Source organism: Trematomus bernacchii, unplaced genomic scaffold, assembly GCF_902827165.1.
Source record: "Trematomus bernacchii unplaced genomic scaffold, fTreBer1.1, whole genome shotgun sequence".
Lineage (NCBI taxonomy): Eukaryota > Metazoa > Chordata > Actinopteri > Perciformes > Nototheniidae > Trematomus > Trematomus bernacchii.
The window spans coordinates 25,347,130-25,365,930 of record NW_022988043.1 but is presented as its reverse complement, the minus strand read 5'-3'; the positions used below and the strand labels follow the sequence as shown (position 1 = coordinate 25,365,930).

Sequence of the window (18,801 nt, the reverse complement as noted above, 5' to 3'; positions counted from 1 at the left end):
ATACTACCCCAGTTCCTAAACTGTAATGGAAATGCGCCATAAAGTGAGCCAGTCCTAATGAGGCCTAGCCATACCGAGCGAGGCCGAGCGAGGCCGTGTAGTGGAAATGCGCCATTACACACACCCTGCCTGGTATATGCCTCTGACCCCGGCTCACACTCAGGTAAACCGTGCTCTGGTTGTGTGTTTCTCTCCCTGTGTGTTCACTGTATGTTCACCTAACTCTGAGCCGTGACACATCTAGCCTTTAATTATTTATTTTAACACTTTTCCAAAAGGTTGCTCTCTGTTTCTCTGCAGTGCATTATATTGTTGTGACTTTGTCTTTGTCTCCTTTATGAAGTGCCTTTTATTTCAGGTATTTATTGTTCCATACAGCGAAGTTTGCACCTTTAAGTCCACGTTTGACCAATATCAGTTGGTGTGACAGTACTCTTCAAAGGGTTCACGAAATATGACTACTACTCTTACTGTTTAACATTTTGGGTTACTTAATGTTACTTCATGTTAAGGCTAATAAAAATGACAAGGCTAAGGCTGTAATGCTAACTAACGTGCTTGCTACTAGCTAGGTAGCTAACTTGATCCAGCCACTCCTGGTCCTTTCATCAGACGGGAAGTGAAAGAATGAGCAAGACCCATTGCTGGTATGATAACAACCTGGTACTAAGCACACAGGCATCTTGTTAAAGTTATCTTATCCTAGCTATCTCTTATTTAGTGGAGGAAAATAATTGTGACATCAGTTATGACATCACTTACGCGACTCTGGGATTTGTAGTCTTTCTAGTTGCGTATTTTTCATAGTCTTATATTTCAACAGTTTTACGACAAACTGTGACTTTTTTGACATGGAAATGATTTTTTAAGATTGACAAACATCATATGTGTAATTCATGGCACAATTCAAACGGGATCGAAAGATAAGTTTTCTCTCTCCATTGACTTCAATACATAATTTTTCCGAAATAAGGTCCCATGGACCGGAAGTAGATGGGCGTGACTTTGCCACTCTATACCGCCTACTTTAGGCTTCTCGGCAACTCTGCAGAATCCTATGGGTGACGTCACGGACACTACGTCCATTTATATATACAGTCTATGGTCCAGATCCATAACAATGTGAAGATTCTTGGAATGGCCTCAGTTATGGAGACAATTAGTGAGTATAACTCTGTTGACAGATGGAATATAAACAGTTTCAGACCACTTTCAGCAGCACAGTAACCATGGAAACATTGGGCTACTGGCAAAAGCGAAGTTTTTTTGTTTTCCGGTGGGAGGGCTTCTTTCATAGACTTTTATAGACGAGGAAAATGTCTTCGGCCATTTGTGTTCAGCAAAGTGATGAAAGGCCTTCTCTCTCCTCTCTAACTCTAACACAATCTCTCACTCTGCTTCTTCATCCTCATTGACCTGGTGCGCCTCATACTCCTCTTATCTGTACTGTGCAGCGTTCTACAGCGCGGCCCCCCTCACCTCTGCAGGAATCATCCCTATCATGCAGTCTCTGTGCCCCGATGGACAGAGGGATGAGTTTGGTTTCCTGCAGTACAAGAACTCTACGTAAGTGGATTTTCATTTCAGCATTCACTTATCAGTCAGTATGTTCACATTTTGTGAAAACTCTGAGACTCAGCTAAGATAGTCCCTCAGCAGGGGGCGCACATTGCCGGTCATGCCAACCATCATGTTAGTATGTCACCGCATTAGCCCACTGCACCACAGCGGACCAAGCACATTACATTTTCACTTTCATGATTTATTTTATTGCCTAGTCTGTCTCACCTTTTATCGATGCACCAATCTTTCAACCTCAACCATACAAACGGTTTTGCAACATTTCTCACCAAATTCCCTTTAACATTTAGAAACACCTTTGTAACTTTTCCTGCAAACTCTCAAGGTTGACAGATTGGTTGCAGACATTAGTTTTCTATGAAGGGCCGTGTAGGCCAAAATTCCAACTAACCTCGCACACACACTACTGAAAACATCTGGCCTTGCACACACACACTACTGAAATACTCTCACATTCACTAGTGAACACCTCACACACACACAACTGAAAATTAAACCTCACACACTTACTCCTGAAAATTAACCTCACACACCCACAACTGAAAATTAACCTCACACACTTACTACTGAAAATTAACCTCACACACACACAACTGAAAATTAACCTCACACACACACTATTGAAATACTCTCACATTCACTAGTGAACACCTTGCATACACAACTGAAAATGAAACCTCACACACACGCAACTGAAAATTAACCTCACACACATACTACTGAAATACTCTCACATTCGCTACTGAAATCCTTACACACACACACACACACACACTCCTGAAAACATTTTACTGAAAGGTTCTCAGTAGGGAATGTGCATGTGTTTCACCGATGTGTGTGAGGGGGATTCTTGCTGTAACGGAAGTCATTGTAATGAAACGGAAGTACCAAGCTGCTAGTGGTCGCTCTGCTAGCTCCAGGGTGCTACAGGGGCTCAGCTGCTTCGCTGATCCGGAGAACACAACTTGAACTCGGTCGTTTTCTTTGTGTTGATGCCTGGTGGAGTATTCTTCATTGAAATATCTGACTTATCTTATGGCTCTGCGGTTAAAACAGACCGTCCATGAATGCAGTTTCTTCGGTAAGTGAAATTCAAGCACTTTATTTCTTACTGGTGTTTTTATTCAGCTAAGCTACATCTGTGCTAACGATGCTATCCGTAGCATCCAAGTTTTAATAGAGAAGTACATAATAGAGAAGTGTAAAATATTAAGAAGGATTTTACTGTAGAACAAAAGGCTTCTGTTTGAGGTTGGTATAATAAGGTCATCCTCGTACATTAGTTAGTTTCCTAGTTAGGTAACTGTATGCATTGATATTGTTAATTTAAATTTGCTATGCTCGACGATGCAGACAGCTAGCGTCACAGTAGTGTTGAAGACCAGCGTACTGTATATGGATTAACCTCACTATAAGATCTGTGTATTTAAAAAATATGAATCTCACATTTCCAGTTGGTTCCAGAAATAACATTAACGTAGATATTGCAATATGGTTTGTTGAGCTGGAGTTAATTATTGAAGCTTACTGGTTAACGTTACCATCATAATAAACGAACAAACCCAAACCTTGTTGTTTTTATTAATATTATTACCAATACTTACTTAGCATTTTATTATCATTACACCGGAGTAACCGACTTATTGTGGCAGCAGAACGTGAACATGTAACTTAATGCCTGCATTTAACGATGATAGCGTAGTCAATGCTTTAGTACGGTGGCCCTGGTCAAAACAGCATTTCAGGAAACACCACAGCATTTCAGAAAACACCACAGCATTTCAGAAAACACCACAGCATTTCAGAAAACGCTACAGCATTTTACAAAACACCACAGCATTTCAGAAAACGCTACAGCATTTCACAAAACGCCACAGCATTTCACAAAATGCTACAGCATTTCACAAAACGCTACAGCATTTCACAAAACACCACAGCATTTCAGAAAACGCTACAGCATTTCACAAAACGCCACAGCATTTCACAAAATGCTACAGCATTTCACAAAACGCTACAGCATTTCACAAAACGCCACAGCATTTCACAAAACACCACAGCATTTCAACTTATACGGAAAGGGTATTCCTTTAGGGAGAACACTTCTTGTTTGTGATTGGACAGAGCCAGCCAGAGAAGCACTGCTGTGATTGGTTGTTTTAGCTGCCAGTCAAGAAATGACGCTTCGTGATTGGTCAGCACCTGACAACGCAACATGTCCCGAAACATCAGCCGTTAGCTGTTAGCACACACAGAGCTCACAGCTCCTCATATCTGTTCAGAAACTGGACAAAAGTTAAACATGAACAAACCACAGACTGTCTATGTCATGGTGAATACAGTCGCTGCTTTATTTATGTCTGTATGCCGTTGTTGTGAGTTTGGACGGAGCAGCTACAGGTTGCTTTATCCTGTTCGATCCGATCTCCATTCAGAAAACACGCATTTTAAAAGGTTTTTCGCCTGCCGTCTTGTCTGCACACTTGTCAAAGCATTAATTCATGGTTTTTACTAACCGGTATCAGTATGTTGTTACTTCGGCATCATTTTGAAACGTGTATTACAATTAAATCACGGTAAAATATGTTCATTTTGTTGTAGTTGGTATCTACCAAAGTATTTGCATGGATATAAGCCCCGCCCCCTCTCCAGCGCGTCTTGTTTGAATGACACAGCTGACAGCCGCGGTGAAACCTGAAACTCAAGCGATTAGAGCAATGCAAATATTCGGGGCTTATATCCATGTAAATACTATGGTAGACTACAACAAAATGAACATATTTTACCGTGATTTAATTGTAATACACGTTTCAAAATGATGCCGAAGTAACAATATACTGATACCAGTTAGCAAAAACCATGAATTAAGGCGAGACACCCCAGGTGAATAGGGTCATTTTTTTAACTTAAAGATATTAGCTAGACATTTCTCCAGTTAATTACTTACAATAAGGCAATTGTTTTTTGTATTACAAGTTTTCTGAAATAGCATGTTTAAATATGCAAATGCCCCATTATCTCATGAAATATGCGCATATTTTAACACATTTCAGGAACCGAAATCTGAACTCTGGATAAAGCCAGGATCAAAATTATTGTTTCATTTTGTAGTCATATTAGTATCTAAGGCTTTTACAGAAGGGATTTTGGATATCTCTTTGTATCACTCCATAAATCAGAAAATAGCCCTAAAATATCCATTTTCACCATGTTTTTAGGTATAAAATGTTATATAATTCAGGCTATGAATTATATATGACCAAACCCTTCTGTAAAAGCCTTCATAATATTGATAGGAATATAACTGGAAGGTTTGGTGTATGCAACTGCTACTGAAGTGGAAATTTCGAACTCAGAGTAGGAGAAAAAACTCATTTTGAGAAAACGACCTTTAAAGATTGCAGTGTGACGCTAGCTAAACCCTCCTGTTATCTGGATGATAGCTTGCGCATCGACGCACTCCCTGAAGGTATTTCATGTTCGGGGTCATTTGTTTTTTGTATAACCTTGCTTTGTGCAAGTGACAATTGTTTTCGTCTTCTCTGTGAACGTTTTTTTCGCCGTTATTTTCAGATTTAAGTTTCTAGCGGAAAGCTAACCAGGAAGTGCTTTAGCACACCACGTGACGCATCTGAACGAATCACGTTGTCAGAAATTGACACCAGCCAATGAGATTTCGTTTCTTGGTTTAAGACCCCTTTGTACTTTCACGATTGGTTGCTGATACAAAGGAAATGACCATATTTGGATCCGATGAGATTGTGCAAGAGAGACGGAGCTTTCCAACGATACCTCTGATGACATGGTGCAAACAGCGGTCGCGGTACTTTATGTTACGTTAGAATGCTAACTTTTGGTGAATTTAGGAGAAATCTACAGACGCAAATGGACAAACTATCGTAAAATAAACACTTAAATGTGTATTTTGTACGTTTTCCTTCCAAAAGCCTGAAAGAAAACATGTTGTGGAATCAAAATAGCACAAAATCTCAAAATTGACCAGTGCAAGTAAAACGATGTTTTTGCCTGCCGTGTCTCGCCTTAATGCTGTGACAAGTCTGCAGACACGCGTCCAGGCGACGCCCCTGGTCACCCCTCTTAAATGTACTGCAACTGATCTTCCAATTTCTGATCACTCATTAATATCCTTTACTGTCACCTTAACACTGTCCAAACCAAATCTGTCACGTGTTATTTCCTTCCGCAACATCAAGGATATTAATTTAACTACACTCTCCGGTGGCATTGACAACCTCCCCAGCATAAATTGTTCATCCCCGCCTGATGAACTGGTTTCTCATTACAATAACAATCTTCATAAACTGCTCCTTTAAAAACCCGGTCTGTTTCCTTCACCCATTCTGCTCCTTGGTTTACACCTGAACTACGCCAACTCAAAACAAAAGGCCGTCGATTGGAACGCCTCTGCAAAAAAACTGGACTTGTCGTTCACAAAGAAATGTACAATAACCACATTCTCCACTACAAGGACACTCTCTCTACAGCCAAATCATCATATTATGCAGTTCTCATCAGCTCTGGCAAAGGGAACACAAGGGTCCTGTTCTCTACAGTGAAGAACATTCTACGACCACCGGACTCTCTTGCACCTCATCAGTATTCAACTGCCTACTGTAACTCCCTCATGTCATTTTTTAATGACAAAATAGAAAACATTCACCAGCAACTAACTCCTAACACCACCTGCAGTATATCTCTCCCTGTTTTCACCGACCCTCTCTCTCATTCTCTTTCAAGTTTCACACTTCCCTCTGCTGTTGTAATTATTTTATTTTTTATTTAACCTTTATTTAACCAGATAAAAAACATTGAGATAAAATCTCATTTTCAATGCTGACCTGGCCAAGAAGGCAGCAACGTTACACATAACACATAACACAAACATATAAAATACAGAGAACATAAAGAAAACAAAAGACGAAAAAGCAGTCACTACATTGTGCACATTAGGACAATAAAAAAAGTACACTACTTGTTACTGCAAGAGCAGCTGGTGGTGAGGACTTCAGACAACTTCAATTTAAAACATGAAATAGAGACAAGTGCCCTCAGTTTAAGGCGTGATTGAAGGTCATTCCAAGACCAAGGACCATAATAAGAAAGACTCCTTTTTCCAGCCTCAGTCCGTACAGTAGGTACCTGGAACCGTATCCAGGCACTGGATCTGAGTTTGTAAGAGTCACAAACTGGAGCAAATCTGACACATATGTAGAGTGGAAGCTTACCTAAAATGGCTTTATACATTAATAAAAACCAGTGCTGCATCCTACGCATAGTAAGTGAGGACCATCCAGTTAGGCTATACAATGTGCAATGATGAGTCCTATAGGGTGCATTTGATATATAACGCAGTGCAGCATGGTAAAGTGGGTCAAGTTTGGCCAAAACAGTGGGACAGGCAAATCTATAAATGGTATCACCGTAGTCCAGCTGGGACAGGAATAAGCCAGAGACCAACCTTTTACGGGATGAAATTGAAAAACAACATTTAAATCTGAAAAGGAAGCCAAGAGTGAATTTCAATTTCTTTGTTAAAACTTCAATATGGTGTTTAAAGTTCAGATTACTGTCCAACCAAAAGCCCAGATATTTGTAGGTATCAACAAATTCAACAGAAACGCCATCAAGGGTGTCAATGGAGAGGCAAGAGGAGGACGCTGACTTGGGAGCAAAAAGCATTGCTTTGGTTTTCTTACTGTTTAATAGCAGTTTAGAATCAAGAAGCGCATGCTGCAGCGTGATAAAATCTGATTTTAAATTGGAAACGGCCATATCCAGAGAAGGAGCACACGAGTATACAATAGTGTCATCATTATACATATGATAGGTAGAAAATTGCATCCGATTACAAATATTGTTTACATATAATGAAAAGAGCAAGGGCCCCAAGATAGAGCCCTGTGGAACTCCCTTCTCCAAGGTGACAGGGTCAGAGACAGTACTACCCAACCTGACGCATTGAGTACGGTCGGTTAGATAACTCTGAAACCAGCAAATGGCATTGTGACCGAAACGAGACACCAACATAACATTAGACATAATGTGGTGATCTACAGTGTCAAATGCTTTGGCTAGGTCAATAAACAATGCAACACAAACTGATTTCTTATCCAAAGCAGCCTGAATATCTGACCTCATCAGTAAATCCAAGCCATCTACCTGTCAGTTAGACCCTCTTCCTACCCCCCTGGTAAAAGCCTGTCTACCTTCATTGTCCTCCCTTATAACTGTCATCATACACTCCTCCCTCACCTCTGGTCTTGTTCCCTCACTTTTCAAATCAGCCGCCATCACGCCCATACTGAAGAAACCTGGTGCAGACCCCAACAACTTTAATAACTTTCGTCCCATATCTAACCTACCATTTCTCTCAAAAATCCTGGAAAAAACTGTTGCATCCCAGATCCATACCCACTTGTCTGACAATAACCTGTACGAACAATTTCAATCTGGTTTCCGCCTCCATCACAGCACAGAAACAGCACTGGTGAAAATCACTAACGACCTCCTCATGGCAGCTGACTCCGGACTATTAACTATCCTCATCCTCCTTGATCTTAGTGCAGCTTTTGACATCATTTCCCACAGCATCCTCATTGACAGACTGACCTCCATCGGGATCACTGACACACCCCTCCTCTGGTTTAAATCATATCTCTCTGGCCGCACTCAGTTCATCCAACTCAAAACCTTCAAATCACAGCCACTTCCAGTCACGACCGGTGTTCCCCAGGGCTCTGTCCTGGGGCCTCTTCCTTTTATCATCTATTTACTTCCTCTTGGCAATATCTTCCGTAAACACAACATCCACTTTCATTGCTACGCGGATGACACCCAGCTCTACTTGTCCTCCAAACCAACCACCATCCTCCCTCCATCCTCCCTGTCTGACTGCTTACAGGACATCAAATTCAACTTCACTGGCGCCCCGTCAAATCCCGTATAGTTTTTAAGATTCTGCTCCTCGCCTTTAAGGCCATCCATAACCTCACTCCTCTGTACCTCTCCGACCTCCTGCACATCAACACACCCATCCGCACACTCAGGTCTTCTGCTTCCCTCAACCTCACTGCACCCCCCTTCCGTTTAACCACCATGGGGTCTAGAGCCTTCAGCCGCTCTGCACCCCGCCTCTGGAACTCCCTCCCACCTGACATCCGCAACACTGACTCTCTCCCCATTTTCAAATCACGCCTCAAAACATATCTCTTCACACTCGCATATCCACCCTGATCATTATCCATCACACATCCTCTGTTTTTATTTATTTGGTTATTTGATTGATTGATTTATATACTGCATTGTCTTGTTTATGTTTCTTATGCTGGTGTTATCTATTGTGTATCTTGTTTTTTATGTATTTGTACGGTGACCTTGAGAGCCTTGAAAGGCGCCTATATAAAATAAATGAATTATTATTATTATTATAAGCTTCTGGTGCTTTTTTAAACACGTAAACAAATAGCTGTAGGCTATCCATGGTTCCGAGAGAGAGAGAGGGGGGGGGGGGGTATAAGGAAAACACAGACACTCATCACCGAGGTCACAATATCAATCGATCCAGCAGAGCAATAGCCTATAGGCAAAACACAGAAGATCAACAAAAGATATGACATAAAATGAACTTACCAAAGCTGAAGTAGATGGTCAACTTCATTCATTTTCTTTCCGTTTTACTGATTTTAATCGTTATACGCTGCTCTCTCTCGTCTCCTCTTCACAAACAACTTTTTTCGCGGCACACGTACTTACAGCCAATCAGCTCTCTGAATTATGAGATGACGTTTGGTAGGTATGTCAGCACAGTGCCCCTATGGTGATTATTTTTTTGCCGCACACATTGAATAGAAAAATACTCTGAGCATGCGCAGTGTAGTTTTTACAGCAACCATTCACTTTGGCAGTGAGAGAAAGGGGCTACAGATGTAGCACCTCATTTCGGACAGTTTAAAATGCGAGGGCCGTGGTCGGCACAGGCTCTGCCCTCGCTCAAAGGACAACCTCCAGCGTGACTTGAGACCGCCCCCTTGATTAATAAATGTAATTATAATGAAGCCAGCTGCAATGGATCATTGATCCACCAGGGGGTGCAGTGGGGTTCCACACTGGAGCTCATGTGAAATAAACTCTACGGTAGATTTAAGGACAGAGGGTGTCGTTTTTCTCATACTGATATTCTGAACAAACTGTGCTGTTGTATTTGCTGTAAAGTGTCTTTACTGTAGGGTATTTTATTATATGTACAGCACTTTGGCTTGACCAAAAATCGTTTAAAAATGTGCTATATAAATAAAACTTGATTTGATTTGATTTGATTTGATTTATGTCTGGTACTACTGTATAGCGGATCTTTGTTAAGATCCATATGTCACGGATAGGATCATACTCTGTGCTAAATAAGAGACATGTAATCATTTACAAAACATCACCATGTTTTTATTTAACCTGTTCCACTCTGAGCCTGTTTTTCAGGTCTCAGGCTCGAAAATGACATTCCCAGAACAAATGACCATATCTTCCCTTCTAAAAGGGTTAAATTAATAATCTTTGTTCTCAAAGTAATGATAAACCTGTGAGTTGGATGTAGAAGTGTCAGAATCAATATAAATGTTTTTTATTTTAAAGAAAATTCAGATTTTACATAGTAAAAAACTGTAAATTATAGTGTCCGTCCAAAAATTATTTTTTACAGATAGTGAAAACTACCCTTGGATGATGGGTTAGTAGACTAAAAGCTTTAGGAATCCAAAGTACAACATATAATAAGTACCCTGTATCAAGATTGATGCAAAACAAGTGAAATTTGACCTTTTTAGAGAGATTTAGCCAAAAACTGGGCCATCTGGGGTCATTTGGGTGGATTTGACCTATCTCTGGCCCCCCTTGCTCGATTTGGTTGGTTGACATACCCTTGTGACCGTTAGAGCCAATAGAATCGAAGGGGGAGGCTCCCACCCAGACACGTTGTAAAGAAAAAATGTGGTTGCTTCGCGTGTGGAAAACGAAACCAAAGTAGAGGAATGTCTCCTTCTGGAGTTTGGAAACTAAAACGCAGTTGTATTGCTTATGGATTATCAGAAATAATTTCAAAGAAGGCACAGACACATAGGATGAACCTATGGATTAACTGCAGCATCGTTTTTTTATCGTTTTAATGCCATTGAAGACCACTTTTGACCAAGGTAAGCCATATTTACGTGTTTAGCTTCTTAGCTCCACATGTGATGATGTACGCTTTCGTTTAGAGCGTCGCGAATGTTTATCACTGAGTGTTGAGGAGGGCACCGTTAGATTCAGTGTCTCCAGGACACCAAAAAAGAGTGTTTGGTTGTGCATCTAGGATAAGTAATAAGGGAGTTCTGAGTGAGTTTATGTGCCTTTGTAGGTTACGTTTTTTCGTCGAGGCTAATTCGGAGGCTGAGTGCTAGCATTGTGGGTTTTTTTTTGAAAAAAAAAATTAAAAAGATCAGTTAGCTGAGTTTCTTCCCGTTACATGGATATAACACATTCATAGTTTTATTCAATATTAAGATTCCTTAGACGTTGTTTCCTGCAAATGACGCGTTTATCCGCCCGGTACCGGGGGGAAGGTGTGAAACAGGTTAACAAAATGATGTTGTTTAGTCCACAACTACTGTACAAAAAACATCAGGAAGCCCGCCGGCTCCAAAAACGAACGGGAGGAAATGCAGCCCGGCTCTCGATTTTTAATCCTAATTGAATCATCATCTTCACCACGATCATTTAGGTTTATGTTCGCCGAATTGACATGAAGGCACTGACAAATATGAATATACTTTAGTCAACTTCATTAAAACGTTATTAACGTGCCTAAACTCAGTAATTCACAAAAAATATTTATATTTTAATGGAGCCTCGTCAGGCAGATCAGGATCCCGACGCGTAGCGGAGTATACTGTCTATGTCATAGACAGTATACTCCGGGTGATTTACCGTACGGTCAGTCGCGAAACTTAATTACATTATAGTTGGCGTTCCTAGCATGTATGCTACCGAGCTAAACAAGAAGGCTACCAAGAGCTAGACATGCTAGGGAAAACATTGTTACATGTATCTCATAGCAGGAGATTGTCTGCATTCACACACGAAATACTCATAGACTCTATGAGTATTTCGTGTGTGAATGCAGACATTCTCCTGCTATGAGATACATGTAAGGCATCTGCTGACATTGGAGTTGATATATGGAAACGCTAGCAACTTAGTTAGCCCAGTTAGCACTGTGTCAATGGCTTAGCAGCCCCAAAAACGTTTAACCATTTAAATAGTCGTGGTAGATACCTTGTTTGTTTTAAACATCATAAATACACAAACAACAACGTGTACTTACAGGTTGTGTACCCGAATCTCCCGCTGGTCCAAACAAAGTAGGAACAGCATCGTCCTTCAGTGTCCTACGCTGTGCATATCCGGCATGAATCGCTGCAATGTTTGAGAAGCTTTGGTCCGTGAAATGCCGCGCACACAGTACAATACCGGCTCGAACATCTGAAGGAACAGTGTTAACAAGAAATGTCAACCACTGACTTCGTCGTGGTTCTGCCCTCGGTAAGGCATACATTGAAGATTTCCCCTCACAAGACAGGAAACAGACCCTCGTTGGCATGACTGGATACAGTTTTTAACTGAACCTGAGCTGCCAACAGTATATATGTTCGGCTGGCAGAGGGTGCGGCCATAGCTCTGGGCGTGGCTAGTGGGTATCCCTACGTAGCGATACCCAGGAAGAAAACATGAAATCTCCAACGAGGCGTTTTGGGGAGGTATTTTCTGTGTTAGAGTTTTACTCCCTACAGGGTGCACTTTGAGGGTTTTTGACTCTGCAGACCGTTTACATGGATAAAACCCTTCATAACACACAAGGGGACGGGTAATAACCGGAAAAGCATGACATGGGACCTTTAAGAGTTTTAATACAGTCTGGTTGCAGAGGAGGCACACAGGTAAGAGCACTCACTAGCTACAATCACATGTAACTAAGCTTGACTTGAATTTATTAAAAGTATAATTAAGTGACAGCAAAAAATCAATAACTAAAATCATGCAAAAATGTGAATCTTTGCTGGATCCACTGTTGAATTTACCACATATTATATATTTTAGAAACCTGAAGGCATTTATAGATTTGTATGCAAGTATTATCCCAACAACTCAATACCTTAGATTATTATTGAAAGTTTTGCTGAATAGTTTCATGTTCACTTACCTTAAAGGTGGGGTAGGTCATTTTGGAGAAACCAGCTCGAGTGTGCTAGAATTTGAAAATACACAGCCGGAAGAAATCTGCTACTTCCTTACAGCTTACTACTCTTCATTAATAGATGAGAATAATAATAATGCAAGATTTATTTTCAGCTCTGTAGCCAGGCTGACAGAAAGCCACAGCTCTATTGAGCCTTCTATTCCCATAGCACTCAGTAGTAATGATTTGATGTGCTTTTTTAACGATAAAATTGTTACTCTTAGAAACAAAATTAATGACCTCTTGCCTTTGACCAGTATAGTGTTATCAACAGCTCCCGGAAACGTAAGTTCTAATATTACACTAGATAGTAAATTAGAATGCTTTTCAGCCATAAACCTTGAACAATTAAATTCAATGATTCTCTCTTCTAAACCATCAACGTGTATCTTAGACCCGATTCCAACTAAGCAGTTAACCTGTTCCACTCTGAGCCTGTTTTTCAGGTCTCAGGCTCGAAAATGACATTCCCAGAACAAATGACCATATCTTCCCTTCTAAAAGGGTTAAATTAATAATCTTTTCTCAAAGTAATGATAAACCTGTGAGTTGGATGTAGAAGTGTCAGAATCAATATAAATGTTTTTTATTTTAAAGAAAATTCAGATTTTACATAGTAAAAAACTGTAAATTATAGTGTCCGTCCAAAAATTATTTTTTACAGATAGTGAAAACTACCCTTGGATGATGGGTTAGTAGACTAAAAGCTTTAGGAATCTAAAGTACAACATATAATAAGTACCCTGTATCAAGATTGATGCAAAACAAGTTAAATTTGACCTTTTTAGAGAGATTTAGCCAAAAACTGGGCCATCTGGGGTCATTTGGGTGGATTTGACCTATCTCTGGCCCCCCTTGCTCGATCTGGTTGGTTGACATACCCTTGTGACCGTTAGAGCCAATAGAATCGAAGGAGGAGGCTCCCACCCAGACAGGTTGTAAAGAAAAAATGTTGCCGCTTCGCGTGTGGAAAGCGAAACTAAACTGGAGGAATGTCTCCTTCTGGAGTTTGGAAACTAAAACGCAGTTGTATTGCTTATGGATTATCAGAAATAATTTCAAAGAAGGCACAGACACATAGGATGAACCTATGGATTAACTGCAGCATCGTTTTTTTATCGTTTTAATGCCATTGAAGACCACTTTTGACCAAGGTGAGCCATATTTACATGTTTAGCTTCTTGGCTCCACATGTGATGATGTACGCTTTCGTTGATAGCGTCGCGAATGTTTATCACTGAGTGTTGAGGTGGGCACCGTTAGATTCAGTGTCTCCAGGACACCAAAAAATAGTGTTTGGTTGTGCATCTAGGATAAGTAATAAGGGAGTTATGAGTGAGTTTAAGTGCCTTAGTAGGTCCCGTTTTTTCGATCGAGGCTAATTCAGAGGCTGAGTGCTAGCATTGTGGGTTTTTTTTGAAAAAAAAAATTAAAAAGATCAGTTAGCTGAGTTTCTTCCCGTTACATGGATATAACACATTCATAGTTTTATTCAATATTAAGATTCCTTAGACGTTGTTTCCTGCAAATGACACGTTTATCCGCCCGGTACCGGGGGGAAGGCGTGAAACAGGTTAAAGGACGTTTTTCCATTAGTTAGCACTTCTTTATTAAATATTATGAATATGTCTTTATTATCAGGCTATGTTCCACAATCATTCAAAGTAGCAGTGATAAAACCGCTTCTTAAAAAGCACAACCTCGATCCAGAGGTTTTAGCCAACTATAGACCTATTTCTAATCTTCCGTTCCTCTCAAAGATTCTTGAGAAAGCAGTCGCAAAACAGTTATGTGATTACTTAAAAAACAATGATTTATTTGAAGATTTTCAGTTTGGCTTTAGAACACATCATAGCACAGAGAGAGCTCTGGTTAAAGTTACAAATTACCTTCTAATAGCCTCAGACAAAGGACTTGTCTCTATTCTTGTTTTGCTCGATCTCAGTGCTGCATTTGATACTATCGACCATGACATCTTATTGCAAAGACTAGAGCACTTAGTTGGCTTACAGGGAACTGCTTTAGGCTGGTTTAGGTCCTATCTATCTGAACGCTCTCAGTTTGTATGTGTCAACGATGAATCTTCCATGCAGACCAAAGTTAGCCATGGAGTGCCACAGGGCTCAGTGCTTGGACCTATTTTGTTCACATTATATATGCTTCCGTTAGGCAATATTAAGAGGAATCATTCTGTACATTTTCATTGTTATGCGGATGATACTCAACTATATTTAACAATCAAGCCTGATGAAATGAATCATCTAAATAAAATTCAAGACTGCCTCAAGGACTTGGATGACGTGGACCTTAAACTTTTTGATGTTAAACACGGCCAAAACTGAAGTTATTGTACTCAGCCCAAAGAATCTACGAAACAAATTATCTAAAGATATACTAACTATGGATGGCATTAATTTGGCCTCCAGTGAGACTGTAAGGAATCTTGGTGTTATATTTGATCAGGATTTATCCTTTAACGCCCACATAAAATCAATTTCAAGGACCGCCTACTTCCATCTACGTAACATTGCAAAAATCAGGCATATCTTGCCTCAAAACGATGCAGAGAAACTAGTCCATGCATTTGTTACTTCAAGGCTGGATTATTGTAACTCTTTATTATCAGGGTATACCAAGAAGTCAGTTAAGTCGCTTCAGCTGATTCAAAAATGCTGCAGCACGTGTACTAACCAGAGTTAGGAAAAGGGACCACATTACTCCTGTTCTGGCTGCCTTACACTGGCTCCCTATAGAACACAGGATAGAATTTAAAATTCTTCTTCTCGCCTACAAAGCCCTTAATGGGCAGGCGCCATCTTACCTTAAAGAACTCATTATACCCTACTGTCCTACTAGGGCATGGCGTTCCAAGAATGCAGGGTTGTTGGTTGTTCCTAGAGTCTCTAAAAGTACAATGGGAGCCAGAGCCTTTTTTTATCAAGCTCCACATTTGTGGAATCAGCTTCCAGTTTGTGTTCGGGCGGCAGACACCCTATCCGTTTTTAAGAGTGCGCTTAAGACCTTCCTTTTTGATAAAGCTTATAGTTAGGGCTGATTAGATTCAGCCCCTAGTTTTGCTGCTATAGGCTTAGTTTGTCGGGGGACACCTTACTTCTTCCTTCTCTCTGTCTGTACCTGTGTACTCTCATGTTCCGAATAACCCAGCTTCCCGAAATTTCTTTTTGGTGTCTATATACGCCGGGATCCGGAGTCATGGCTGATCGTGTTGCTGTGGTCCTGAGTCCTGGATCGCGAGCCCTGGATCTTGTGTCGTGGCTGTGCCTGCTGCTGTGGTCCTGGATCATAAGTCCTGGATGGATATCCTTGTGGATTAATCTTCTTATTATAGACACATACATTTCCAAACATTTGGACTACCTATGTTGCAAATGTATTATCTTTTCAATTTACACACGGCATCTATTGCACATCTGTCCGTCCTGGGAGAGGGATCCCTCCTCTGTTGCTCTCCCTGAGGTTTCTCCCATTTTCCCCTTTAAACTTTGGGTTTTCTCCGGAAGTTTTTCCTTGTACGATGTGAGGGTCTAAGGACAGAGGGTGTCGTATTGTCATACTGATATTCTGTACAAACTGTGAAGTCCACTGAGACAAATGTAACATTTGTGATATTGGGCTATATAAATAAACATTGATTGATTGACAGAGCCCCTCCTCCAACACACACAAACGTGCACATGACCAATGAGGGCACGAGATAAGTTTGTGCACAGATGGAAGGCTGACAGGCAGGTAGGCCATCCAGTTATTTTAGCCGGGCCGGCTAAAATGATTGGTCGTGCTTTTTACAGTACTACGGCTTCCACAGATGACATTTTTTTATGGATCTTTTGTCAAAGCACTTAAGATATTCATTGCTATCGGGATGTTAAGAGCATTCCATGGAATATAACAAGAAGGAACTGTGTATCTCGAGCCGGTTTCTCAAACTTACCTACCCCACCTTTAAGCAACGTAAAACGTGCAGACCGGGAGCAACAGACGTAGGTTAGCCGGCTAGCATCACAGAGCAGCACTGCTGAGCATGTTAGCTTAGCTTGTTAGCCTCAGCTAGCTCTGGAGCTTCCAGCTCGGTGGCAGCAGGTCCCGCTTCTTTGCCCTTATTTGGATCAGGCTGGAGTACCTCTGTTACTCCTATATTTACTTAATCAACCATATTTAACTGGCCATTGTCCTCTCAGCCTGAAATATCAATCACTTCAATAAATGATAAAAGAAAAAAGGAAAGGTTCTGGCTCAATTTCGGTTTAGTTAGCTTGCTAGCGGGTTGCTTGGCTGCCTCACGAGCTGCGCCAGGTGATGTAAACAAGAACACCTCCATAGACCAGACCGTCTCAGTTTGTAGACCGCTCCGTCCAGGGTCCAGCCTATGGCTGCGGTGCTGTTTCTCTATAAATTCATGCTGAATTGGACCTTCTGTTTCATTCTTCTTTAATGGCGACTTCCAAACAGAGTAGACGAGAATTATCGCCACCTACTGTATCACTGCAGCATTGTTCTTTGTTACTTCCGTTTCATTACAATGACTTCCGTTTCATTACAATGAGTTCCGTTACAGCAAGAACCCCCCTCACACACATAGGTGAAACACATGCACATTCCCTACTGAGAACCTTTCAGTAAAATGTTTTCAGGAGTGTGTGTGTGTGTGTGTGTAAGGTTTTCAGTAGTGAATGTGAGAGTATTTCAGTAGTATGTGTGTGAGGTTAATTTTCAGTTGCGTGTGTGTGAGGTTTAATTTTCAGTTGTGTATGCAAGGTGTTCACTAGTGAATGTGAGAGTATTTCAATAGTGTGTGTGTGAGGTTAATTTTCAGTTGTGTGTGTGTGAGGTTAATTTTCAGTAGTATGTGTGTGAGGTTTACTTTTCAGTTGTGTGTGTGTGAGGTGTTCACTAGTGAATGTGAGAGTATTTCAATAGTGCTTGGGTGAGGTTAATTTTCAGTTGTGTGTGTGTGAGGCAGTGTTGTAGTCAAGTCACCAATTCACGAGTCCAAGTCACTCTCGAGTCACCACTCTTCGAGTCCGAGTCCAAGTCCGAGTCACCAAGGGAGAGTCGTAGTCGAGTCTGAGTCCAAGTCCGAGTCACCCAAGGAGTGTCCGAGTCGAGTCCGAGTCCGAGTCATCATTACCTGTGTTCGAGTCCGAGTCCAAGTCAGAGTCACCCATGGAGTGTCCGAGTCGAGTCCGAGTCATCATTACCTGTGTTCGAGTCCGAGTCCAAGTCCGAGTCACCTAAGAAGAGTCCAAGTCCGAGTCACAAGTCTTCATGTATTAATCTTCATGGATATATGTGTTGAAATGTAGCTGCTCCTCTACATTGCTTTTATCCTGTCATGTTATACTAATGTGTCTATTGAACTGCTGTGAAGCCAGTTTGGCTACAGGTCTTGTAATAGGTGCTATACAAATATAAAGCTTATTACTAATATTATTATTATTATTGTAAATTACCTTTAATATGTCTAACTATATTTAAAATGAGTTACCTTTTAGAGAAGTGATTATATTTGTATGCCAATATTTTCCTATGGTAAAGTTTTCGTTTTGCACTTTTATTTTGATAGTAATAAGATCGGGACTCTTATTTTGAAGGAACTTTTACCGGTTAAATCGGTTTACTGATAAAGATTTAGCCCCAGAAAGCACATGGCTACTTAGCATGCAAAATGACGTCATTCTGCATGTTAAGTAGCCATGTGCTTTCGTGTTATCGGCTGAATCTTTATTTATTGATTAGATCACGTTACTCTGATGATAGTGTTCAAGACAGCCTATATGTCTGAACTCGATGTTTAGAGTAATGTGTTACAGAGCCTTCTCTTCAATATTGTTTCCACATAGAGCATTTTGCGCTGCTCTTTTCCAATGTGGAAGCAGAATGTGTGAAAGCATACAGCACGATGCAGGCCGGGTGTGTCT

General features: G+C 40.8%; 1 protein-coding gene across 1 annotated transcript in view; it reads left to right on the top strand.

The window, feature by feature from the left end:
- The window catches only part of abca2 (ATP-binding cassette, sub-family A (ABC1), member 2), a 186,005-nt gene that overhangs the window by 29,209 nt on the left and 137,995 nt on the right, over nucleotides 1-18,801 (top strand). The window contains exon 3 of the mRNA XM_034118098.1: nucleotides 1,455-1,566. Within this exon, the coding sequence (XP_033973989.1) occupies nucleotides 1,455-1,566 (112 nt within the window). The remainder of the gene's footprint in view (nucleotides 1-1,454; nucleotides 1,567-18,801) is intronic.